The sequence below is a fragment of the Manacus vitellinus genome, unplaced genomic scaffold (assembly GCF_001715985.3).
Source record: "Manacus vitellinus isolate BGI_N305 unplaced genomic scaffold, ASM171598v3 scaffold_0_pilon, whole genome shotgun sequence".
Lineage (NCBI taxonomy): Eukaryota > Metazoa > Chordata > Aves > Passeriformes > Pipridae > Manacus > Manacus vitellinus.
In genome coordinates this window covers 40614088-40641392 of record NW_021938789.1, presented here as the reverse complement: position 1 = coordinate 40641392, position 27305 = coordinate 40614088, and the positions used below count along the sequence as shown (strand labels likewise).

General features: G+C 39.7%; 1 protein-coding gene across 1 annotated transcript in view; it reads left to right on the top strand.

The window, feature by feature from the left end:
* Positions 1-23649, top strand: part of LOC103766236 (transmembrane protease serine 11E) — a 39022-nt gene extending 15373 nt beyond the window's left edge. Inside the window, exons 4-10 of the mRNA XM_018082077.2 lie at positions 6705-6772; positions 9987-10150; positions 19244-19282; positions 20150-20345; positions 21163-21422; positions 22197-22339; positions 23488-23649. Coding sequence (XP_017937566.1) covers positions 6705-6772; positions 9987-10150; positions 19244-19282; positions 20150-20345; positions 21163-21422; positions 22197-22339; positions 23488-23649 — 1032 coding nt within the window. The remainder of the gene's footprint in view (positions 1-6704; positions 6773-9986; positions 10151-19243; positions 19283-20149; positions 20346-21162; positions 21423-22196; positions 22340-23487) is intronic.
* The last annotated feature ends 3656 nt before the right edge of the window (positions 23650-27305 follow it).

Here is a 27305-nt window from a genome sequence, read left to right as displayed (position 1 = left end):
ACATCACTAAAGGCAATTTTATTTACAAGTGCATCTATAGTACAAAAACTAGAATAATGAAGCTTTTTAAATGAAATTTTTTAGAGATTTTTTTATAATAGTCTCCCTTTTTTCTTATTCTGACAAACAATATTGTAAAATGGGAAAAAAAATCTTTTATCTATGTAAAAAAAATATATTTAAGGAACATTTTGAGAGAAAATATACCAAAATAAATGTAGCACATTTGACAACTTCTGCTTTATAAACTTAATTTTAAGGCAATGGTTCTTATAAATAGGAAGCCTTGTCCTTGGACTAGCATGGTACAATCGGGGTGCCCTCTATGGGTGACTGCGGCTAGAAATAATACAGAAAGGATTTTCCATGGTAATTCAGCCAACTGGGAAAAAATGGCAGTGGATCAGTGGCCAAGATGACAAACTGATGACTTGTTTATTTAGGTCTGGAATTAGAGGTTGACAGCACACTTGACTGTCAGTATGCATATATACAGGTGTGGCCTTAAAGAGGTAGGTGAAGTGCTGTACACTGAGAGAGGAAATAACTCACAGAAAACACCCACAACTCACTTGTGATGCTTTTTTCAGAAATTCCTATTGAAATTAAAAGAAGAAAAAGACCCCTGGCACATGTATTGATTTAATAGGAGAGATGTTTTCTTGCTTTAAATTTCATTTCCAGTTTTTCCTGTATCCATGGGTCACAGCAGCACAGGAAGCAAAAAAAAATATTGAGGAAAATATGAAGCGTTTTCAAATGCTGGTGTGAGCTGATGCAACATAGTGCATGAAGCTGTAGCTTAGTGTTTTTCATCACTTGTAATATCTCAAAATGTTGGTGTGCTCCACCTAAATTGCATGAATTTACAGGATGAATGGTTAGTTATCAAAAATGTTACTAATATCCAACTTTTTCTCCCACTTAAATTCAGCAATCCTTTAACTTATTTGATTCTTTGACTTATTAAGGAAATATAATTTTCTCAAATAATAGGCATGCTAACTGATTTTTCTTTTTTTCATATTTTTTTCTTGGTCCATCAAAGCAGAAGTTCTAATAAGCACATACAAATCCAGAAAAATCATAAACCAACCCACTGCCAATAAATAAGTAACTTTAATTCAGTTCCAGTGTGTGTCATAAAAATCTAAAAAATGCGCACAAGGAAAATGGATGCGAACCTGAGCTGGAAAAGGAATTCAAAATGATGTAAAGGGCAGCTATCGATAGTGTGTATGATTAAGGGTAGAACCTTATCTTAATTATATATCCACAATCCAGAATTACTGCATTGTTTGCAGGTAATTATATCAATGAAGTGATTGAAGATGTGAACTGCTGATCAAAATCTGGCTAGTCAAGAGAGTGGTTGCTTAGTACCTGATGTTTTCAAAAGTGAGAATCCAAATTCAATACTGAAGTTGTGTGGTTGATGGTATCTGGGCACTTGCAAGCTGAATACACCACCACGATCTTCCTTAGATTTCATAAAACTGTTCTTTTCCTAAGAGGCATTCGCTCTTGTATTTCAGCTCCTTACCTCTAAGTATTACTTAAAAATACCCAGTGGGTACAAAGTCATTTTCCTGGGAAAAGTGTACTATTTGGAGGGCGTGGGGGGGAACTAAATGCAAAGACCTTCTCTGGATATCAGCACAGGTGGTTTTCTCTCCAAATTCAATTTTCTCTCCAAAAGTTGGAAAAATCGCCTCTCTAAGTGGACAAAATTTCAATAGCAGTGTGAAAGTTTTAGGAAGCTAATTATGGATAATTGAAAGCAGGGAGTAGGAATGGGAATACTTAGGTGACCTTAATTCCAGCTGTCACTAATACACATGGCTATAATGAAACAGTCATGTCATTACATGCCTTTGAAATTGGTTGCACTAGGCATGAGCATGGTACTTTAAATCCTGACATTAATGCCATGTATTAGTCCTCTTAATTTCTTTTATCTGAAAGACCAATCTTTTTAGGAACTACTGTACAAGGACAATTATTCCTCTTTTGCAGCTAACACCTCCAGGAACCATCCAGCTGAACACCTTATTTTAGTGCATTCAGGCAGTGCTAACTCAATCCTCAGCTTCAGGAGCCTGGTCAGCTTAAACCCTGTGAAGAGTTTGTGATACCATTTGCAGATATTTGGGGTCACACGGCCCTTGCCTGCTGTGACACATGCTGTCTTTGTGGATGTGTGGTTTCTGATAGGAAAGTCTCTGATCTTCTGGTTTGATGGAGGCACATGGACTATTACACTCACTCTCCTTCAGGTCCATTTTCTTCACCCTGGGCGAGGACTGTGGCTGTAGGGCTATTGTGTAGTAATTGATATGTCTGCTTCCAAGGAGAGTGTGATGTCCATATCCTGGTTTAGGACACTGCCAGGTTCTTTTTTTTTTTGCTGCCCCTGTCATTATTTCTCCTCATGTCCTCTCCCAACCCCTTAGTTACAATCAGGGCAGGAAAAATGTCAGGTTCTCAAGGGAGCTTCTACTGGATTTACATTATGAGCAGCTCTGGGGTTCTCAGCAGGTTGTGCTGTAATCTGGGGAGAGTCACTGAAGCAAGTGGCAGGTTCCAATTAATATTTACAGTCAAAGAGCTTTAAAAATCACTAATAATAGGCTTTACACCCTAAGTAGCTAGTGAAGTAAGAGGAAGAATGTAGTATGAGGATAGCTGTTGAAGGACTGAACTGGCAGCAGGCAAAAATGCAATACTATTGAGCAACAAGATGATTTGTGCTCCCAAACGGACTGAATGCTTTTGAATATCCCATGCAAGTAATTCAGTGGGTTCAGCAAATACTTAAGAGGAAAGTTCTATCAAACTAGATTTAAGAAAACGTTTTGATAAATCCTGTTACCCTGAGTGCAGTGACAGAGCAGCGTTTGGTGGGAGAAAGCAAGGGCCTGACACTGCTCACCTTGCTGGGTCCCTTCCAGACCCAGCTACACATCTGGGCAAGCCCAGCTCATGTCAGCTCCATACTACACCAGAGCGAGGGGATCCCTGTCATGTGACCTACTTCCAGAGCTTAGGGTTTTTTTGGGTCCCAGGGAGGCAGGGCATATTGGGTGACTCTGAAATCACAAAAATTTTAGTAGGTTACTCACAGCTCTCAGAGGGTTAGGCATGGTGCAACACAAGAAAAAGTGCATAACAATGAGATCTGGAGTTATTCAAAACAGGATAGGAAAAGAAGGCTTGTTCATCAATGTATAAAGCAACTTCTGGCTGCAAGGAAAAAGGAAGAATTTCTGTGGCTAGTTTTGTACACGTGGGATTTTTTGCCCTTACTGCATCTTTGGTACTAGCCACTATTAGTTGCTATATTGGATGGGCCAGCATTCAGGAATGAAGTATAGTTTGTCTTAGAAAATCATAGTGCACAGAGAGAAGTTTAGTAAAAAGGATAAAGGATACGAAATTAAACTGAGGAAATACCAGACGTCATTGAGCTAAACTAGCCAGCAAACATTAGCTTAAAGAAAATCCTGTTTGGACAAATGCTAAAATAAAAGCTGTCAGGAAAATGCTGCTCACTTGAAAGGAACAGGACTTGGCACTTGGTTAAGAATGCTCATAGACCTTGCCCACAGCAGCAGCAGCAACTGTCACCATTGAGCTGCTGCTAGACAAGGACCAGGAAAACAAATGAGATGTACTTAATCAGTGGTGAATTTAAGGGATCTGGTCATGATAGTGTCACTTTTGAGTGTTGTAATCAAATCAAAATCTTTAAAATGAGTGTACATGCTTCTCTCAAGCAGGGCCAGGTCCCACCTAGTTACTGGACAAAGTTCTAGTTGCTTTTGCCTCCAGGATTGTGACTCAAGCTGAAAAGAAAGCTATAAGCAGGCTGGAGAGAAATGTTTATCAGAAGATGAACAGTAAAACCTGATACAGAACATTAATCTTTGAAAGTTGATATCTGAAGTCACGCTCCTACATCTTTTCCTCTTGTATAAACTCTGTATGAATATAAAGATTACTGTTAATAATTCAGTTACCAAAATCATTGTTGAAGGAAAGAAGAAATTTGGGTCATATTTGTCAAAAAATTCATCAGCAGGTGAGAGACAGGGGCCACAGTGCAGAAGTTTGGGTAGACTTTCATTCCTGATAAGATACAGCAGATCACAAAAGTGAAAAACACTAGGTAACGTTTGAAGGTGGTAAAGGCTCTGAAAGGCTCACTGAAAACAAAACCACTCTCCAGTGACTTCTTTGTCTGTTGGTGATGTAATACTAGGGCAACTCTTAAGGATGGGAAAGCTAGTGACAAGTGGGAAGTGTGTCTTTCTCAATCAGATATGAAAGAGAAATGGAAGTAACACAAATCTAGTAATTTTGGTATCATTTTAAATTGCTTGCTTCCTGCTCACTCCATAGAACTAACTACCATACTCCAAAGAACTAACTACCATCCATTTTGGATTTAATTTTCTGAAAACAATGTCTGTTGCAGATAGTTCAGTTGCATTTGGACTTCCTAGATTCTTTTTGTAAAAAAGCACTGTGCGGAGTTGTGTTTTGTCAGATGTCACTGGAAGTCTTTGTCTCCTGCAACACGAGGTGTTCCTGATCAGACTGTCTGGAACATCTTGGAAGTGGTCCAGGCTGAGGAGAAAAGGAGAAAACTGGACATGCTGGGAGTACAAAAACCACAGTCACGTGAGCTGCTTAGGCTGAAACAAAGATACATAAGAGAATGGGTGACAGAAGTAAGGATCCCTGTATCTGCTGTAGAAATGCAGATGGAAAGTTTAGGAAAAACACTTGCCATCTGAGACAGTACAGGTACCTTGGAAACACAGCTGTCAAGAGGAGATAAAGGATTTGAGAATGTCATACTGACTTAACCCTCCCTTGCAAGGGATTGTGAATTCTTGCCCTCTTCAGTCCCAAGCTGAAAGTCACTCTGCTTTTGCTTTACTTGTTAGCAATGTAGAAGCCTGAGGTGTACTTCAGCCCAGCTCAGGGCTCTCTTTGATTGCAAAGCACTCTGCAAAGAAGTCGCTGTCCCAGAGATCTCAGAAGTTCTCAGAGGCAGTGCAGTCAAAGATAGCACATGCCACTGCGTGCCACAAAGCTGGCAGTGCTGCTTAGCTACATGCTTCTACTTACACAATCATCAGTGAAGCAGTTAACACTGACAGAAACGATAAGCAGATGTTATAACTAAAAACACCAAAGCAAAACAAACCCCCTTTTGCCTAATGGCAAATACTTCCAATAACCAAGGGGGATAGCGGTGGAACAGGCTGCAGAGTTACAGGAAATAAAACCACTTTATTTCTAACTGTATGCCTTGTAAAGTGTAGTGGTAGTAGCTGGACATCTGCAAAGCAATAGGAGAAAGCACATTCTGCATATATACAGTAGTTTGCTATAGGTGATGTATTTTTCCATAGAATTTTGTCTGTTCCAAATGCCAAAGTAATTGCAGATAATTGCCAGTAACAGCAAGATAAAACATCAGCTCAATGTATGACAATTAAGAAAGTTTCTTTTTTTTCCTTATTAATGTATGCTTAAAATAACCTTAAAAAATAAAACATGCAATTTTCAATTTGAAATTATTCTGCTTCGATATATCACTGTGTAATGACATGAGGTTTCATCTTACGACAACCAAGGCTGGAAAAGAGGTGTTTCGTGTTCCTTGGGAGGAATCAACCCCATATTTCATGCTTACATGCTTGTTTCCATATCCGAAAGATTTCAATGTACTAGAAGTTTGAGAACCATTATTTTTCAATTTCCTTTGGAAGACAGAACATCTTGAGACTTGGGTAAATCAGACTGCCCTTATGGACTAAAAACTACAAAAAAGACTACTTTCATGATGTTGTAAAGCATTTCTATGTATTTTTTCCTGTAATGCATTTGATGTTTACAGGATATGTTCAATTTACTGTGTCTTGCTGATAGGAGGAGTTGCTGCAAAACTCACTAGTGACTTTGCTATTTCTCAATCCTTCAGTGATTCTGAGCCATTCCTGGCAGAATTTCATGCCATGTGATATCACACTGTGCTGTCTCAGTCTGATCACGCAATCTCGAGATGACATTCAGCCTAAAGCAGGATGTGGTTAAGCAGGCACCAATAAAGATGTCATTTGGAGACTGATTCCTTATGAGTCCTAGATTTCCAGTTTCTGATGAGATTTGCTTGACAATTCCTCTAGCATGTGGAAAATTACAAGGGTGATAGGGGGACATAATTCGAAATCACTGGTAGCTTTGCTATAGATTTCTATAGAACCAAGGATAAATGTTGTATCAGAAAGAACCCCTACAAGAGAGGCTCAGCAGAGCACAGCATACTCTATCCTTTCTGTGGGCCATCTTTAGGAGGCTGTGCTTTGGGAGACTGCAGCAGTGTGTCCCAAGAATATTTATATATTTCTCATTATGCCTGGGATTGGATGAGGCAGCACTGTAGTTGCACACTGATGTAGTCACAGGACATTTAGAAAAATCAGCTTGCTTTTTATAATGTGCCTTAGGTCAAATGGGAGATGGTTAGGAAAGGTCTGTAACAAATGTTATCTAGAGGCTGGGCTGGATTACATTTCTTGCCTCTGTAAGCTGTGAGTTTGTAACTGAATACTATTTTCTGAATGCTCCTTCCAGCAATATGTCTGTTTCCCTCCTTTTTTTGTTATCTTATATTTTTCTTTTTTCAACAGATCGACAAGACATTTTACAATTCCATTTTAAGGAAAAAATACATCCGTTCACGCTTAATCAGAGTGAGGTATGTGAGATAATAATAAATGCAAGCAGCTGAGATAAAATGAAATTTACAACAAGCCCAGCTAGATCTGACTCAGTAAAGTGTATTGTATGTAACACCAGAGCATAATCCCTAATTGAGTATAATCTTGTTTTGAACCATGCCCTCCTTTTGGATCTTGATGCAGAAGACAAACTTCAGTCAATCCAAATTCTATACAAGTTTGTGTTCAGATTTTGAGCAAGCTTTAGCTAATAAAGCAAACATAACTAAAGCTATCTAAAAATAAAAAGCATTTACAAAACTATTTCCTTCACTGTAATGCAGATGCCACTTCTTATATTGCTGTTTTCCTGAGCATGCCAAGTAAAATTGGGCTGTGCTGATTCAGAAGGTCCCACTTCTCATTGTGGCTTTAAGAATGGGCATAAGTAGGTGCCTGGGGAATAGCAGCAGCACAACAGACGTGTTGATTGCAACAACTGCTCCTTGGTATGCTCCCTGCTTTCGCATATTTACCACTTTGGATTTCTTGAAGTGGTTGTGGTTTGTTTATCAGCCCTTGGTGCAGTTATTTTCCAAGGACTTGTCCACTGTCTCCTGGACTCTTTAAATCCATGCACCTCAGTCCTTTAGTAAGGACTTGTGAATCATTCAATGATTCTTTAGATCATTCAATGGTCCTTAGTTCTTGTACTGGAAAAGGTGATGAAAAGTTGATCACTACCCCTCCTCTCCATGCAGTTAGTGATACTGGACACTCCCATCATATCCCTTCTCTCTCTTGTATCCCATAAGATCCACTTTTTTTTTCAGTTGAAATTCCGATCCTATTTCGCCATTCTTTGCAGGAACTGCCTGTTCTGTATCTCTTTCAGGTCTCCTGTTCCTTCTTTTTGAGATGAAGGGGTCAGACCCGTGGTTGGGATTATCACTGAGCAATGCGGCACTTTTTTCCTCTTTTATTCTCTGTTTAACTGCTAAAAGCCTAATGTTTAATTTGATTTCTTTACCACTGTTGAATGCTGAAAATGACCTTTTTGTATATATGTCTATTGCAATACTAAGGTATTATATAACTGTCTATTGCAATACTCGGGAGAGTGACAGCGCCCATCGCTTTGCATGTAAAACTTGAATGGCTTCACTATCGCAGGCTAAAGCTGCAAGACTAAGACCTAATAAGATCTAAAGATCTAATTCTTGTGAAAGTATTTCTTCTTGCTCTTACATGGTTTGTGACATCCTGCCTCTTCCTCTACCTTAGGTTAATCCCCAGTTACACGTAAGTCATTATTTGAATGTAGCTTTAGGGGTATTTTTTGATACTAGAGTGTTGCAAGTGTAGACAGGGTGATTTAAGGATCTGAGAGAGCAATTTGTAGGGACAAGTAATATTTTTCATTACTTCTTGTTCCCAAGGACAGACTGAGGTACTTGCTGTGGTGTTTGCTGTGTTGGATGCAAGACTTGTATGCGCCAAAGCTTGTTTGCTTTTTCACATGTACAAGCTTTATGCCTCTTCTAGGGCTCAGACTGCAAGGTGTTTTGAACAGGGTCATTGGTGTGAGTTTACTTGGAAAGTACTGTGCATACTTTTTGTCTCAGTATAAATAATGCATTAGTAATAATGACTACTGCTCACTGAGAAAGACAATACTAATTTGACTAGGTGTCTTTGGCTCTGGATCTTTGCTATATAATAAGTGATTCAAGGTGGGCTGTACTTACCCGAGGGTTTCGAGAGGCGTGGTGTGCTTGCAAGAGTTGATACGGTAATTCCAGTGTGGCATAGCACAGGAAGAGGAGTGGGGGGAGAGGTGAGGGAACACCTCAGAAATGCAGAGCAACACCCACAGTTGGATCAGATAATATCTGGAAAATAAATGGAGTGGCAATCATGCTGAAGTTGGCACAAATGGAAAAAACAGTCTGTTGGAAAGTTCGTGTATGACTACTCAGTCTCAATTATGAGATCCTTGAGGCAAGGAGTGTGTCTTTCTGGTCAGCTACAAAACACTTGGCATGCTTTGGTGTGCTCATTAACACATGGCCTTTTACTTCCCTTCACTGGCAATATTGGGAATGTCTGTTTCATATTGGGACGAGTTTGTTTCAAAGATCATAGCCTGATCACATGACTTGTATATAAGCTACCTGTCTTCTACTTTTTTTCTTTATATAATTATGAATTTCCAAGACAGTGAGATATAACTGGGACATCTTCTCTTTTGCTTTCCTGTCTAATGACAGAGCAACCTGCTTGTAGCTTTCCGCCTGTATGAAGTAACTGTGATTTCACCTGCTGTGGCTTGTGTTATTGCTTCTTGGCTCAGGTGGGAGGAGGCACAGAAGAGAAGTTTCTCAGTGCAAGCTCTTATCTTCTCTGTGTAATGACCAGGGATAAGCCATCTGCAACCACAGAGCAAGATTTACTATGCCAGATTAGATGCTTTGGTGTTTGTAGTCTAGCACTCCATCTCTTGCAGTATCTGATGCTCTAAGGAAAAAGAAATACTACTACCAGGTGAATTCAACCTGTTAAAGATTTCCCTCCCTTTTCTTTCCTGTTATCTTACATAGAAACTGTGAAATTGTGTGTCTCAGTGTGGGTGCCATTTGTACTTTTCAGTGAGGTGTTAAAGGCCCCTTCTGTGATCCATCTCTTTGAGTGTAATAAGCAGATTGTGGGTATGCTGCCGAGTTTCATTAATTGTTGCACAACACAAGGTTATTAGGAACATTCTCCCAAGAGGTTGCAGTAGTGGAAGTAGGCTGTGTGGTCTTTCCCCTTTGCTCAAGTACCTTTTTGATGATGATTGGAAATTTTTATTCTGTGTATATACAGGGCATTGGAAAAGTCGGTTTAGATACCATTAATCATCTACCTGATGTTTCTGAACTGCTGTGTATCCAGCTTTTCATTGCAATCAAATTGGTTCATTCCTTCCTACTCATGTCCCAAGCATGTAGTCAGCGACTGCTTTTTAGACTCCATTATAAAATGGGTCTGGCCATTTGTTGACAGAAAGTATCATGCCTTCTTCTAGCCTATGATATGTTTGACTGTTCAGCATTTGCTTGGATTTCTTTTGGAAATTCCTTCTCTCAAAAATGTACAAACGTTTGAAAACTTATCCTTTATGTTACACTGCCATTGCTACAGGAGCTAAGACAAAAGCTAAGAAGTGCAGAAATGGGCTGAAGGTAACCAGACTGTTTCATTGGTTTGTAGCCCAGATGCTGATGGTGTGATGGCAGAGGCTTTGCTCACATTCTGGTTCTCCGCCACGGATTCTAGAGAAGTCTTGAGACAAAGAGTTCAAAGGATCTTACGGAGGGGACTGAAAAAATACACAGGGCCTCTGAGAATAAATGTCAGATCTTCTACCATCTCAAGTAAGTATATTACATCTCTCTTAAAGGTAGTTCTTGTCATTTTCTAATTGGTGGGACTTGATTTTTCTCCTTTTGATGATAGCTGTTACTGAGTCTGAATAACAGTCTTTCCTGCTAATTAAGTTAGAATAAAATCAGCAGCAATCTATAACCCCCATCCCCAAGTCTTTAAAAAATGTCTTAAATATGAATACATGGGAGCAGTTCTGTGACTTTGCAGTACAGCCTCAGCTCTCCTCCAAACTGCAGTACCAACTTTATGCTACTATCATGGTAGTGAGTAGGAGCCTTACCACAGTGCTTCAGCACACAAAAACATAGCCATGCTCCCTATGTCTTTGCTTCTCTGAGGAGCCTGAAAATGCAGGAAGTATAGTGGAGAAACAGCCAATGCACTGAAAAAATAATATTTGGTGGGATGATCAAAATCCTTGCAAGTTCCCCAGGGTAAAGGGAAAGAAAGGGAAAATGTTCTTATCTACGTGACTTCTCGGCTGAGGATTCTATCCCCTTCTTTGCAAAGCAGACCCGCATCTGCAGGATATGAAAATTAACTGCACTATCTTCTCCAGTTCTGCTACAGAATTTTTGTGCAGGTGTAGACTCTTGTCTCTGTCTTGGCTTCAGTTATATGTAGTCAGCAATTTTTCTGGGTGTCAGACTTTTCAAGAATGAGTTGCTGGTTGACAGAAAGAGTCAGATACTTGTTCCTTTTTTTTTTTTTTGCAGATCTGCTTACTCCAAAGCGCAAGGGTGACAGTATAGTATGTAGGTTGGTACTTGCTGCTTGCTTTTCCACACCAGACTACTTAACTCAGCAGAGATATGCAGAGGCTAGACAGCTGTATTTAGAGAACAACCTGGGCCAGATTCCATGCTGGATGGATCCAGACTTCCTCCCACTCAGAAATAAGCAGGAGCAACTTCTTGTTCTGCCTCTCAGTGTTTGAACTGGGCACATTGCATTGGGGTAATGCAATGAAACTCAAATATGAGTTGTTACACACCTGTTGTTTCTTGATGGCCAACCAGCCTTCCTCATTGGAATGGGTTAGGATAATAGGTGACATCCCTCTGGGCAAAGAATCACCATTTCCCTGCAGTGTTGTTTAAATGCCAGTAGTTCCTGTTCAACAAAGTGCACAGGTAATTTCTCCCAGACAGAAATACTGCATGGGCATCAGAAAGATTCAAAGAGTTTTCAGGTTTTTTTAGACAGCTAGGTCATGGATTATTGAATTTTGAATCTTCAGTTTAATTTGGTGCCTAACATAAAGGATAAAATTGTAAGGAGTACAAAAACGCTTGTTAAAAAAAGACTGTGATCTTATTGAGTTATCTGATTAGCTGCTTTTATTCAGTCTGGTAAATGTAGGAAGCGACTCAAAACTGTTTTAGTTGACCTCAAACTGCACCAGGGCTGTTACAGTAACTAGTAGATAGTTAAAACATTTTCTGATATAATTGAATCACAAAGTTTTCATTAAATATTTAGTCTCAGTAAAAGATGGCATCTCTGTGTTACTTTATCAAAGCTGTGTGATAAACTTTGTGTTGCTTTTCTTATCTTTCCCAGCCTAACAATAAAGCACTGACTACATAGGTCAGCTACTCACTACATTGTGCAACTGTTACGGGTGACACAAAAGAACATAAACAATACTTTGACATTTGTAAGAGACAACAATAAAAGGTCTTCCAAAAATATTTTTGATCTTTCTTTGCTAACATGATTTCAGCAGTGCTATGAGACTTTGGCAAGCTACTGTTAGTGTTGCCTTTTCAGAAAATCAAGTTGACTCAAGTGAAGAGTATAGAATGGAGCACTCCTCTGGTTTCAGAGAGCATGCAGGTCTCAATTTATAGGACTGGTCTTATTCCTCACACCAGGGAGAAGTGACAATTTTAAACAGGTCCTAGAAGTCCAGGGAAGAATCTAGGTTTTGCACTTCCTACCTTTTTCTTCCCTCCTGAAATATCCTGTCCACTATTAGTATTTAAACCAAGGAAACCCCAGATTTTTTCCATGCTCTGCAGGCACCTTTCTAAATCTTGCTTCATTGTACCTTTTTGCCCACTGTAGCTCTTGCTTATCTTGAGGCAATCCCAGAACATTTTCATAATGACTTGTAAAAAATCATTAACCTTGTAAAAATCATTAAATAATCACCTTATCAAAAGCTTCTGATTTAGGGGCCATGATATAGCTCAGTTTAGCTAAGCATGGCTAACTAGGTAAACAAATGCAGGTCAGGCACTTATTTATATTGCATGTTAGGGGGAGTCTGATTAAGGGAACCTCCTTAAGTCTTCCTCCCCCAAAATAATCACCTTGTTCAACAGCATGTCTCAACCTGTGCTTCAGTCAAAAGTATTTGCTTGAGAATCAGCTCCAACAAACTCCTCCAAATTGAGTGCAACACTTGGGACCTTCAGCTGCAGTTCAGTGCACCACTACAACATTAAGTAGTCTGTCAGCTCAGGGGCACGACTTGCTTTGCCTCTGCATTTCCAAGGATTGGAAATAAAGAGGTGAAAAAAATCCAAACTGTCAATGTTTTATGAGTTAATTTTTTTTCAAAAAGAGGGCTTGATCATACATATGTGAAAAAATAGCAAATGTGCAAAACTTAAAGGAAAACAACATAATATTGTCTCTGGTTTGTCTCTCACTAAACAGTAGATTTTCTTTACATAGGGCTGCAAAAATATGTTTCTGTCAGGGTATCTTCAGATGTATTACTACTGAAGTTCCTGTTTTCTTATTTAGCTAGACATCATAGTCCCTTGGTCAAGGACAGTGTATGCCCAGACATTCCTTCTGGCTTTGATAGAAAATAGGAACTGATAGAATTCTCTGCACTTGTGTACAAACCCCATAGAAACCCAAATATTTTTCAGTGAAGAATCAAGCAAACTAAGTCCTATCTTCTCTGAACAGCAGTACAAGGGCCATCAAAGTGAGATATCAAAGTGTCAGATGACTTGGAAACACCCATGTTAGGACTTGCTCTTCCACTGGCACCGCAAGAAGATGTTGCAGTTTGTGCTCTGTATAGTTCTGGCATCAAAGAGGTCTCCTACAAGGCTGATGTATTTTCCCCATGGTTTCTTGGTTAGAGGTGGAGTCACCTGACAGCCTGGATCCCTAGGAAACACAGTGTAGAGCAGCTTGCCACACTATTTCCCTTTGTCAAGTAGGTTGGAAGTATCCCAAAATGTATTTTTGGGAATGTACTTCTGACGTCAGAAAGCAGCTGGTTGCAAGATCACTGGCACTGTCGAAAGTGAGTAGGAAGCATTCCCACCTGTTGCACAGCCAAGGATTTTGACCATGAACAATGAGTCATGAATTGGTTTTGATCAACAAGTCAACTGTTATTGTTTCTATTTATCTGGAATCTGAGGCTTGCTAAGGCTCCTAACAACTGCAAAGTACAGAACCTGGCAGACAGATTCTTACTTCTTTATGGAGTCTTCTGTGGGATACATGCAGATGAGTGTCTGACAGGGTTGATGAGGAATGTGTCACATCAAATAATGTATATAGCAGTCTAGATTTTTGCATTTTACCAGCCACAACAGCAGCTTGGGGGAGTAGAACCGGACATGCATCTGTATGTTGAGAAGCAGTGGAGATCTGATATTCCTCCACTTTGATACCTTTAGTTTGGCACAAGGTGGTACATTTCAGTAAGAGTCTAGAGAGGATGATTGAAATGTATTTTAAAATGAATATTTTGCAAGGACATGCTTGTGATAAAGGAATTAAGCAGAAGCCTGACTTCTCAGATGACCCAGACAGTTTAATTTAATTGATTTTCTCACTCAAATCTTGGTTTTCCCTTTCTTTGCTGTGCCTGCAGAGGTTGCAAGTGATTTGGGCTGCCCTTAATGTAGTAAGACCTTGATTGCAGCTGGGACATGAATGTAGGTCAGGAAGAAAAATAATGCTAAAAACCATATCAGTTTGGATTCATGCCATACAGGTGGTACATAGCAGACCCCTTCTCGGTCTGCAGGACAACCGGATGGACTTGTAAGTATGCTGTGAGGTTGGACCTCTGTCTGCCACATGGACAGAACTAAGATGTGGTTGATGGGAGATGGTGGGGGTGGGGGAGTCATATATGTGAGGACAGGTCCAGTGAACATCAGTAGGGAGGGAACAGCTGGGTGACAGGGACAATTAGAGGCACAAAGCATTTGTCTTGTCTCTATCAGGTTACTCTACCTTACTGAAGGAATGAGAATTGCATCACCTGTATCTAAGCCATGTTTTGCTACTTCTACCAGGGTGCCTAAATCTGGGGAGGTAATTTCTCTTGAGAGAGCAGTGAGAGTATTGGAAGGTTAGTGGGGAGACATTTTAGGATGTGTGTACTACATAACCACACAAGAGCATGACCTTCCTGCTGATCCCAAAGCTCGTGTTTTGCCATCTTTCAGGAAATTCCTGCAGTTCTTTTTGGGTACAGTTTCTGGAACACAACTGAATTTGCTCTTCCCTGGTCTCACTTCCATTTCCCTCCAGTACTTCAGATCTTCGTAGTCTTTAATGTAATTAAAGAGCATTAGAGCAGAGCTATTATCCCCACCTCTGTCTACACTGCAGGACAGATGTGCTCTGTGACATTCCTCTCAGCTGCCCAGGTTGGTGACCTACTGAAACTTGCCAGGGATCCTCTTTTTGCCTGTATGCACTGTTGTTACCCTACATAACGCTGAACGAGGTGAGCCTCCTGTTTCTGATGCACCTGAGAATTTTGTAATTCCTTTCAAGGTAGTTGTTATTAAAATGTGGCAAAGGACAGCAGGAAAAATGCTTCCTCTGTTCCCTGGTGCATTTCATAAAGCTGTGCTTCAAATGCATGTCCAAGAATGTGTCATGCCTATTGAAGCACATACTTTTCTTATTTATGTTTACAACCCTCTCCTCCCTCTCCTTTTAAGATACTCTCTACCTTGTCTTCTCTGAGTGAAAACACAGTTTAGACAAGCAAGTTGTGGGAACTTGATGTAACAGAGGATGAAACATGCAGTTTGCCTTTGAGACTAGAAGTTATGTTTTCACATATAGAAAATCACATGTGGAACCCTTTATAGAAAATCAAGTTTCTTTTGGGAATCAATATCTGTGAAAAATTATGTAATTGGGTAAAACTGTATCAGATTTTTAAAACAAATTTATCACCTTTAATTTTGTAGCCATCTCTGGCCCTTTCTACACTGAAAATTCATAATATCCTCTTATATTATATTTGCTTGCCTTGCTTGCACTATGCAACATAATGTCTGATTCTCTTATGTCACAGGGTTCTGCCTGTTATTTTCTTTTTAATATAAACACTGAACTCTGTGGCTAAAATGAAATGAGGCAGCAGACAAAAGACTGATTCTTTGATATCAGTGACACTGATATCATTTAGAGACATGGAAAAGTGAGCACATTTTTCCATAGGAATTTCCAAATCCTTCAGAGATAAAATGTCACATTCACTCTGCAGGTAGTTATGAACATGCAAACATTTAGATGGCTGCCAAATAGATCCACAGACTTTGGGCCTTAACTGATTATTGCATACAAACAGTTACCAAAACAAAGATGCTTTCCTGTTCTTGCTTACTGCTCTTTTCCTTCCATGTTTGCTCAAGCACATATGTTGAGGAGTAAAAAAGTTATTTACTCATAATTTATTAACCTTAAATAGTAACTGCAAGTCACTGTTCTCACTGGTCAGAAATTAAAAACTTAAGTGTGTTGAAATGTGTTTTAGAGTTATTCTGTTTACTAAATTCGCAAATAACTGTAATAACAAAATTACCAGTTGGAGAACAGAGCCTTCTTCTGAAAGATGCAATCCCTAAATTGTATTTCGGTAGATTGCTGTGATTTTAATTTAAACATTATTTTTCTCTTTTATGTTAAGCAAGCTTGACTTTAATAGCAAGTTCCATTTTACAGGTAGGCAATGCATGTTCAAGTGGAACTTGTTCTTGTTTACAGTAGAAGCCTGAACGCTGTTTTCCTAAATGTGGCATAAACAACTACTTTTGCAGCCATATGTGGTTGGGACAAGAAATGACACTTTAATTGTTACTAATTGATGCTTTTTCTTGGTAGTGCAAACAACTAGGGCAACTAGTAAATGAGCAGGGCTGCGAAATTGTCTCTGGAGCCTTACAAGTGATTGCTTCAAGGCAGGGCTTACAACACGCTGGCTGGCACAGTGCAGACAGCTGTGCTCTTGACCAGGCCAAAATGTGAAGCCAGTAACAAATACAGGCAAACCTCTAGCAAGGTTAGCCAGTAAGCAACCTGATTTTCAGCTGTATCGTGTAACCCAAAGTGCTCCCTGCTTTTGATGGGATCTACTGTGGGCTTGGCTTATATGAAAATAGTGTCAGTTAATTCAGGTTTCCAAACACATGTGTGTGCTCTGGGTTTGGCACCTTGGTGTTTGCATCCTGGGTATTGTGCCCTTAATTTCACCTGTCCTGATCTGCATGATGGGTTCCCAGGCCTGCTACCGGACAGACCTGCTTTCACCTCTTAAAAACTCCCTTTATTTTGAGGCTTTTTCCATTGCTATGGTGTTTTCATCAGTACTTGTGTTTCAGCTCCCAGTGTGGGATAAAGCGTGAGGGTACTTTATATGGCAAATCTTTAAATCAATGCAATGCCCCTCCCCTAGTGAATACAGCACTGAATTTTCTGATAGGTGTCACTGGCCTTTTTTGTCCAACAGTGGGTGGATAGGATAGTACATCAGCTGCATAGTAGGGATTTATTATAAAATATGCTGAAATTCAAAGGTGTACAGACTTGCAGCGTATGTGTGTAAGACATGTTTCTCCAATTACACAGAAGTCAGTTCAACTGGAAGCAATGGGTAAAATTTTGCCCATGTGAGGTTTGTACTTTTTTCCAGGTGCCTCATAAAAAAGGCAAACAGAGATATAGGCAGGTGCCTTGCAGAACACCTGTGTGACTCACAGCAAAACTCGATGCAGTGAGAACATGCCAATTGAATTGCTTCCGGCACTGCACTTGAACAAGCTGGTTGCTCCTTTTGTCTTCTCGATGAGCTTTGCAACATAATGTAAGTGTTAATAATTGACTGCAGGCTTTATAATTAGGTATTATGAGGTAAATGTCTCTCCACCCAGAGAAAAGCTAAAAAAACATTGTTATCAATATTGCACTTACTGGCAAAAGCTCCTCTTTCATTTTGAATTACTTTTGTTGGTTTCTTAACAGTTTCCATCTAGAATGTATTACTGATTCAAATGATGAGCTAGTTCTGAAGGTTGTATGAATTTCTAGGAAAACACTGGATGCTCATCATAGTTGAAATTAAAAAGTAGGGACAGATTTTTCAAAGCACTTCTTGCCAATATGAACATACAGGTGAAGTAGCCAAATCCTTCGCATAGCTCAGCAAACAGTAGTATTTATACCTCTGCTGAATCCTTCTGCTGACCTAGCTTTTACTCTCTGGTATCATTACATTTTGATGTAAGGGATCTTGGAGACAGCAAGCTATATTACCCATAGAAATTCACAGAATACAACTAGCATTCCTGAGATGCAAAAGTACTTGCCCTTTTAGTCTTTTCCTCCTTCCTTCATATGAGTTGTGAAAGTACAAGTGAGAATTTTTACTTGTACTTGAAAGGGGACCTTGCAAGTAGTTGCTTGCCCACTAGTAAAACTTAGTTATCTTTATTATGTGAACTGTTCCTGTCCATAGTGAATAAGACTGTGTTGCTTTATAGATGTCCAATTTTACCTCATCTCCTATCCTTACAAAATAAAGCAGTGGTTGCATGCACATATGGCAGCCCTAGGACTGCCTTTGCTCTGTAACATTCCTTGCAGTCAAGCTGTGCATGTACTGGAGTTCTGTTTGTTTTCTTTTCCTATCATAATCTGCTTAAGGTTACATTAAGAAACGAATGAGTACATGTCTAGTACTGGTGGATTGCAAACAGGCAATTCACCCTGCATACCTGAAGGAGTGTCAAGCCCGCAAGCAAAACACACGTGATACAAACCCAACAGGTGACAACTGTGAGCCAGAGCCCTTTGCATTCAAAAGAAACTCCTCCTGACTAGGTGTGGGTTTGGATCAAAACTAGAATATTATTCTGTATAGCAGCAAAGAGGTATGAAGTTAGTGGAGAAGGACAGGAATCTGCTGAGAAAGGCTGTCCAGCCATGAAATATTAACTTGTTGAAGCTGTACAAGGATCTATATAATTTAAACAAAATTATAATCTATGTAATTTAAAAAATGTATTGAAACTGTGGGGGGTTTAAAATGTTTTTATTATTTTTTAATATACATGGTATATAGTAATACAGTATTATTTTTAAAATAGTTTGAATGCTGGAAACTACAATGGTAGCTGTAATAAAAAGCAGCATTCTGGAAGGAGGGGGATAGTTTTAGACTTTGAGCCAATGCTTGTTATTGTCAGCATGAGCAGACTGTATTGTTGATAAACATACAGCTTGCATGTTCTGTATTTCCAGAACCTGCAGTGCCATGTAATAAATTGCTATCAACTATTTTAGTATTAATAGTGTACCAATAAGACAGGAGAAAGGAGAGTGAGCCGTTGCAATTGTAAGCTCACATTGCTGCAGTGAAGGTCACAGAGTGAGAGTACCAGACCTCCTCCGGCCCCCACACTACTGTAAAACACAGCCAGTTGATTTTTTTACAAAAAAATGGAGCTTTAAAACTTCCCACTGCAAAAATTTCTCACCAAGAAAATTGCGGATCTCGAGTAATACAGGACTTGTTTTGTCTCTACTCCCCTCCAGAAACATCAGGGTCCAGCAGGATGAGCAGGATGAGTGCTTGTTCCTCAGAGGATACTGGCTGAAGAACAAGCAGCAGCACTGCAGGGAGTGCAACAGCTAGCATAAGAATGTGATCACATATGAGCTTCACTGGTTTCTCTAGCAGCCCCTTCAGCCATGCCTCCTGTGGTGCCCTATACTCCAGGCACCAGATGGGACAACCATGCAGATGGGAAACTTTGAGCTATCCTGGCCTTACCCTGACTGTTTGTTTTTTTCAGATGTGGAGCCAAAAAGAGCAGAAGCCCTCTTTAACGATAGTAAGTAAGGTTTTTTAAACATCAGAAATGTCCCGTTTTTAAAATTGGCATTAAGAGTCTCTGAACACTTTTCCTGGCTGGCCCTTAAAAGCTTTTTCTTATCCCCCTGTCTAATGAATGTGACTTTGTAGTACACATAGATGAACTATGTGTTTGGAGAAACTGCTCAGTTTATAAGGAAGCCTGTTTTATTAGTGTCTTCAGCTGCTCCTGAATATCCTAAGTTTAGTTGCTGAATCTATGGATATTTCCATTTCTCTCTGCTTTTGGATGATAATACTTTTCTGTGTCATGGATGCACACCATGCTGAAGGTGTCCATGCCTTTGTCACCTCTGACTGGAGTAGTGTGATGCTCTTTGCTGGAAGTGCCTCTCCAGGTCCACTTGCAGACTTCAGTGATCAGTTACCTGTTTCTAGGTGACATCTTGCTGATATAATTTGTGTGTATGCATGGTAAAAACCTGTGGCTCTGATCATTCCCATCTTATATTTTCCTTTTTTTCTGTTTTATTCTAATGACAAATTACCTGGGGCATTAAAGTTGGCAATCTCTATATTTGGGAATTGTCTTTGATGTGTAATGAAGGTTTTGATTCCTCAATTGGGGTGCTCATGCAGCTAAGCCTGAATCTTTGACCATCGTGGCTTTCCATAATAGTAAGGTGTTCATTCAGGCTTCTAACAGAATGGGTTGTGCATGAGGAGCTCTGATTTGGGGGTTGATAGATGGTATGTTTTCTTGTTGATGTCAATACTGTTAGAGGACCTAGATGGTATGTAACTTTACATATGTTTTCCCCAGACATCGGCAGGAATATTTACTAAACAGCAGAACAGCTAATACACTCTTTCTCCTTTTTGACAGTCTGTGGGTTACGGCAGAATAGATCGGTCAAGTCAATGGCAAAATCGTCATCGTTGCGAATAGTTGGCGGATTGTCTTCTGCAGAGACTGGGGACTGGCCATGGCAAGCTAGTTTGCAGTACAACAACATCCATCGCTGTGGTGCAACACTCATCAGCAACACGTGGCTTGTATCTGCAGCTCACTGCTTCAGAGAGTAAGTTCCCGTCTTAGAATCTGTAGCACAATGTGCCCCTTGTGTATCAAGTTATGTGGCTTTCCAGATTTGCACCACACCCCTGACTCTTTCCCAAGGGAACAATTTTGAAGGAGAAAAGTCAGGATTAAGCAGACCCATCACTTGAATATTTCAATGAGAAATTAAAGGCTGACCCTTTGGAACAGAACTGGCAATTGTATGGGTGGAAATCAATAGTCACTTGGCATATTGAACAAAGAAGAGCAGAAAAGGTAATGTGACTGAAATGGTGGAGGATTTGTTTCCTGTTGCACTACATATTTCTTAAAGGTGCTCCTTCATGTTACATGAGGTTTCTGCCACTGCAAGCTACTACCAGTAGTTATCATCCCATCTTCCTACCCCTCCATTCAACCATGCAAGCCCAGCATTTCTTTGTTTAAAGCATGGCAATTGTGAAGCCACGGGACATTGTAAGATGGAACAGCTGATGGAACAGATTATCAATGTGCAAAAACGGTAACAGAGAGGAAGAGTTTTGTAGCAGAAGAGCTTTTTGATTTGATGAACACCCTGTGGCCACACAATGGTTAGATCAGGGTTAAGGAGCAGGAAAGGAGTACAAGACTGTGGTTGGGGAGGGAACACAGGATTGCCCTCTTCTACCAGCAGCCCGCAGTTCCGTGGGAGACACTGTTATGGAAAGTGATGGAAGCCATCAGAATCTAGTAGGGAACCAGCTTGAAGGAGCTTTACAATAAAGGTACCAACAAACTTGAAGTCCCAAACACATATACTTACAGCAAAATACTTACAGCACTCTTACTTTTTTCAGCATGACTCACCCTCAGAAGTGGACTGCTACTTTTGGAGCTCTTTTGAAGCCACCAAGCTTGAAGCGATCAGTCAAGACTATTATTATTCATGAGAAGTACCTCTACCCAGAACATGACTATGACATTGCACTTGTGCAGCTCTCTAAACGAGTCGAGTTTACAAGTAGCATACACCGTGTCTGTCTGCCTGAGCCATCTCAGACTTTTCCCTACAATATTTATGCTGTCATAACAGGCTGGGGAGCACTTACCAATGACGGTGAGTCCTGAGTCTGCCAGGTGACCTGCATGGTATGTAACCAGTGGCTCTGATCTGCTACTGAATTGATATAACTTCTGTAGCCATATGTTATATGGCAACAAGCCTAATGCTTTGTCTATAATCAATAGGTTTGTTTAATCATAAGCACCACTTTCTTGTTCTAAAGCTAGAGTGGACAAAGGCAGAGCTACAATCCACTGAGGCAGAAAACAGGAAGAAGGCTGTTCTGTTTTCCCAGCCTTTCCATTTCATATTGTAAATTCATAAGACATGTAGTCCAGCCCTGCATGTATTTATATAGAACCTAAAAAATTATTTTCCCAGCACTAGTTGGAAGTTACAGATAACTCTGTGGGCTTTCAGGTAAATGTGCAGGTTGAGCTGCAACTTACCCAAGCTCACGCCCTTACCAGGCCACACTAAGAATAGATTTAGCAATGGAAAAAAGATGTCTTCACTTCGTATCAACTGCCCAAATTGCTAGGTAATTTGTGTTCTGTGGTACCATACGGAATATGTAAAAAATATATGTCTTTACACTTAAAGCACTATGTACTATGCAATCATTTCTTCTGTCTTAATGATATGGTTCCCAAATGATTCTATGTACATTTTCCTTAAGGGCCTAACCTAGACAGATTAACAAGCAAAACCTCCACAGTAAACCAAGCCAGGCTGGTCCTCCATCAGAGAATATTAAACACTCTTCCTGTACCTTAACTACTGCAAAGTAATTCTGTTGATAAATATCCAAACTGTATTTTCTCTTAGGTCCAGCTCCAAATGCTCTTCAAGAAGCAACAGTGAAACTTATTGACTCAAATACTTGCAACAGGAAAGAAGTGTATGATGGGGACATAACACCCAGGATGTTGTGTGCAGGATATTTGGAAGGAGGAGTAGATGCTTGTCAGGTAATTGTAGCTGAAAATTAGAATGGAAAACTATTTCAATCCTGGCTGCAGTATCTGGTTGACCAAATCTTAATTGACTGAAATTAAATTCTGAACTGGAATTAAATTCTCACTGAAATTAAATTCTGGACTGGAGCATATCATAATAGATCTGTTATGAAGTGATCTTTGGTAACGCACTTGACTCAGTGCAAGGAAATCTGTCTGAAACAAAGATAACTATAAGGAAGCTAGGTGTAAGAGAATGGGAAGGAAATGTGTGGTGCAGGTTTGCAAATGTTGCAAGGAAATGCTTATGTTCAAAGAAAAATATTTCCACAATGGTCACTTTTAAAAACATAATTTCTATATATGTTATATTCAAAGATTGTCTCTTAAGTGCTGGTTCAAAACAGGCCCTTTCCTGAATCCCAGTCCTACAGACCTTTACCCAAAGAAAAGCTCCCTGTAGCATAAGTCTGGGAAGCTCATTCCTCTGTTCCTGTCTGGCTCAGCATTGAAGACACCAATGCAGAAGGGTGCACCTACTGTTCATTTCAGTAAATCATTTTAGTGGAAGTTGGGGATTTGGTCTGTTGTATGAGGATTGCCTTGCAGCCTGTAAGGTTTCTAGTTTATCTATTATTACCATGTCACATTATTAATAGTGTCTGAATTCAACGTTTGAAAGAGGTTAACATCTTAAGGAGACTAAGCTCCTGATTAAAGCTCCAAGCAAAAAGGAGATCCAAGCTCCTTTTTGAAATGTTATTGCTGCATGTGACTAAAACAATTTAAGAATAGCAGTTACTGTTAAAAAAAAAAGTTCCTGCTGGCTTAAATTGCTGCCTATATTTGTGTTTCCCTACTTTGTATGAGGAAGAAGAAAAGGCAGGTGCGAAGCAGTGTTTCACAAAACAGAAAAGAAGCTTTTTTGTTTTTTTTTACTGTAAAACTATGGAGACAGAGGTCAGGAGGTCTCATGGCAAATAGGAAAATGCCACAGACTTCTGATTCAAGTTTCAGAAACAGCCTAGCTCCTGCACAAATGGCAGCTCTTGAAATACTGCTTGCTTACTTCTCTTATTGGATAGGTCCTTCTGTCTATGGAGAGAATTATGTTTTCTCGTCTGATTAATTAAATATTTTTCCCCCTCCTCTTTCTCCAGGGGGACTCTGGGGGACCACTGGTTACTCCAGACTCTAGACTGATGTGGTACCTCGTGGGAATAGTGAGCTGGGGAGATGAATGTGCCAAACCAAATAAACCTGGAGTTTACACACGGGTGACTTATTTCCGTGACTGGATTACCTCAAAAACGGGCATCTAATTCAAAAGTAAAAAATAGATTTAACTACACAGACTACGTGTAACTCATATTTATCTGTAATTCTGAAAAGTTTTTTTTTAATATATATATTCCTATATAGTTTTGGTTGAAGCAACCTTAGCCCACAGCAAGCGCTATCTTTGCTGTCAGAGATCCTATCCCCTCCTGAATTCATGTTAAACATACGAGATTGTCTGCCTCATCTTTGAGCCGTGAAACTTTCTCACTTGCCAGAAATTATGAACTGACATCATTAAACTAACTTTTAAGCGATACCAATTTACCTGCTTTATAAATGCAAACATTTTCCATAGGAAAAAAAAAGAAATTTTTCTTCAGCTATGGCCAAAGTCTGCAACTGAACCTTCTTCCTCCAGTGAAGCAAATGCTGTCACAACTGTGTTTTTAGCAAAGTGAACCCTTGATTATTAGTCTTGTTAGAGGCTATCATCTGCACCAACTCCAGCTGAGACCCCGGATGCTCACCCTGCTTGGTGGCCTTGGTAACTAACAGCGGATCAGCAGGACTGAGGGTATGTCCTAGCTAAGGAAAAGTAGGATTTCTGTGCTTGCAGTAGATAGGAAGGGAAAAGAGAAAATCTTGATGTTCTTATTTCACAGCACATTTTTAACAGGAAATTTTTATGTGGATTCTGTAAAGTTCAAGTTACTTGAAGGTATTATGGTGGAAGTACTTCATCACAATGCTGTGCTGCTACCTCTGTACCTGTTGTCTTCTAGATCTACCCTGTTCAACACCCAATTTGCTTAAGATGCAGAAACATAAGCTCCACCCAAATTGGTAAAAAGTGTGTCCTCATGAACAATCTCCCCGGAAAGAAATAGGGCATTTAAATTTGTGTTAATGGAGAAACAAATATTCACCACAAACTGGAAACTACCTTTTTTATTCAAGAAACAGCATGCTTTTCCAAGGGCATGCCAGCCAGTGGAAACCATCTCACTGCAATGAAAGCAGTCTTGCTTCACTGATGGATTCAGCTCTGCCATGAATGAATATGATCTTGAATATGAATATGTCTTATGAGGATGAAGAGTAATTTCATATGAAATAACAGTCCTGATAAGAACTTCAGAGTAAACACAATCCTTATACACCGACGAAGCACTTTTCCTACCTCTGTGCATGACCTTTCATGGATTGCTGGTGGAAGAGGGTCCTCTAAAGCCCAGGTCTTCAATATGAGGATCCAAAATGTCACTCCAGTACTGTCATCTGCAGTCTTTGAATGGCCACTGGACTGCTCAGGCTGTGAATGCAGGACTCACAAGAGTCTGTATGAGACATGAATGAAACTGCAAGTCCCACAGCTGCACCTACTACAGCTGAAAATTTCACTGAATCATCCTGCCTCCCCTGCTGTTCAGGACTGGATTTCTCCTCATTCTTCCTACTGTGCAAGCTCTCCAATAATCAGCATCCTTGGGAATGAGATGTTTGGTATTTCTTGAAAACTCACACCCTGAATTACAAGTCTACATATGGATGGAAAAGCCTATGTTTAAGCCTTGGTGGTGGAGGAAGAGGTTGTCTTATTGCTGAGTTCCTTCCAGTCTTTCTGTATATCTTTTGAATTTTGGTAAAAGACAAGATGCCTTATCTCAGAAAGAAATCTACTGAAGGTTTTAGATTGGTTTTGCTTTTGAAACAGTAGTACCTTTATTCTGATTTTCCATGTCATTATAAAATGAAAAGGATCTTGGAACAGTTAGGGGGATAGTTAGATGCAGTTTCCTTAAGTTATTGATGAAGTTTGTAATTTATGCACTTTTGAGTTGCTGCTATTTTTCAACCAAGAATTTACTCTAGGCCGGGTTCAGTTACAAAATAGAAAATTCATTGAGTTTTGAATTAGGTCACCTGAAAACACTGTTTTCTTCTAGTGTTCAAGTCCCTTTTTTTGAAAGCATCCTTTGGAAAGAAAATTATGTCTAGTTTTTTGTGCCTCTTATTGCTTTGAAAGTGAAAATTATGACAAGTGCCCTTCCTTACAATAAACTCGTGAATTGAGATAGAAGGTATACAGTTCACTTTCATCGATAGCTGGGGCTCTGTTTTGCACTTAAATCTATCTTTTTGCATAGCAAATGAAGGGGCAACAATAAGGAGGTGAGGCCCAGACTAGACACAGCCCCGAGAAACTGGTTCCTACCTCACACTGCAAGTGATGTGTATATGCAATACCTTTAAAATGAGAAAGGCAGCCTTTATTTCAGATTTTCTCGCAAGAGGCTAAACAGCCAAGAGGTGTGTGGGAGAATGTCTACCTTACTCAGGGCCCTGAGCCAGCCAGATGCACTTTTCATAAACTTTTAGCAAACTGTCTGGCCTAGGTTTGTCTTATACTCCGTGTCAGTGTTTTATTTATGATGACTCTGTTTGTTTTCTGCCCTACAATAAAACAAAGAGAATATTGTGTGATTAAAGAAAAGATTTTTCTTATTGTCAATGTTTAGATTTATCAAGGATTTAGACAATATAGAAGCAATGTTTCATAACATTAAATGTATTTAAAAACAACTCATCCTTTTCTGTCCTTTTGTTTTTACTTAATAATAATCAAGCTAAATCTGAATATGACACAAAATAGACTAATCTTCCTTATTTTATATAAAATTATTCTAGAACTGCAGCTCTCTGTTCATTTCCTGTACTAGGAGTGGTTTTGTTTTTAACAGTGGTTGGAGCTTTGCAGACGTTTCAGCAAAGACAAGGTGGGACATTTGCTTCTCTAAAATACTCAGAGGTGAATTTCAGTTAAGATAGAGCTTTGCAAATTTGAGAATGGATCTGAAGCTTCATCCAAGAATTCACCAGCTTGCTTCTGCCCTTCCAAAAACCCCTTACCTTTGTGATATTGCATTCCTGGGAACTCGTTGTGGGGAGCTCTATGCAGCTGGTACCAATTCTCTTGAGATTTCCCAGGTAGATCTAAAGCACCAAAAAATGTGTTCCAAGCTTCTGCTTATTCAAATTGAGTTGTTTGAGGCTTACTCAATCCTACTGTTCAGCTTGGAGCAGAAGTAGGAAAGAAAGAAGTGTCTGATTGCACAAGGCCTAGTCATGTGATCAGGTCTAGTTGAATGACATCAATCTGCTATTGGGATGCCTTATGTAAGTAAAGCTTGTAGAAACTTCAATTCTGTATCTGCTGTTCCTGTTAACAAATTAGAAGAGTTGAGAGCCAAAAGCCATTATTTAACCCAATGAATGTTTATCTGGCAACTTTCAGCCTGTGTTAGAGACGCACAGGCATGGAAAAGCTGGCTCTTGCTTTTGGAAATACATTCAAGCACATCTCAATGTGAAATCAGCTTATGTAATTGGTGCCCTTGTTTATCTGGATTTATCAACATTATTAGCATGGTTTCTAGGAAGGTGTCACTTGCTAGAGCAGCTTTAAGTGGCAAGATCCTTTGGCCCACCTCACTGGGAAGCTGGAGTCCTTTTAAATATGCCATCAAAACACTCCTACACTGCATGTTGTGCCAAAAAGAGGAGACAAAGCCTTGCCAGGCAGCACCTTGCTCCTTCAAGAGCTGATGGCAAGCCATAGCCTATGGCAGGATGTTTGGAAACCCATTGAAGGATGTTGATTTAGATTTATGGTAATTTCTGAACTGGCCTATGTGCT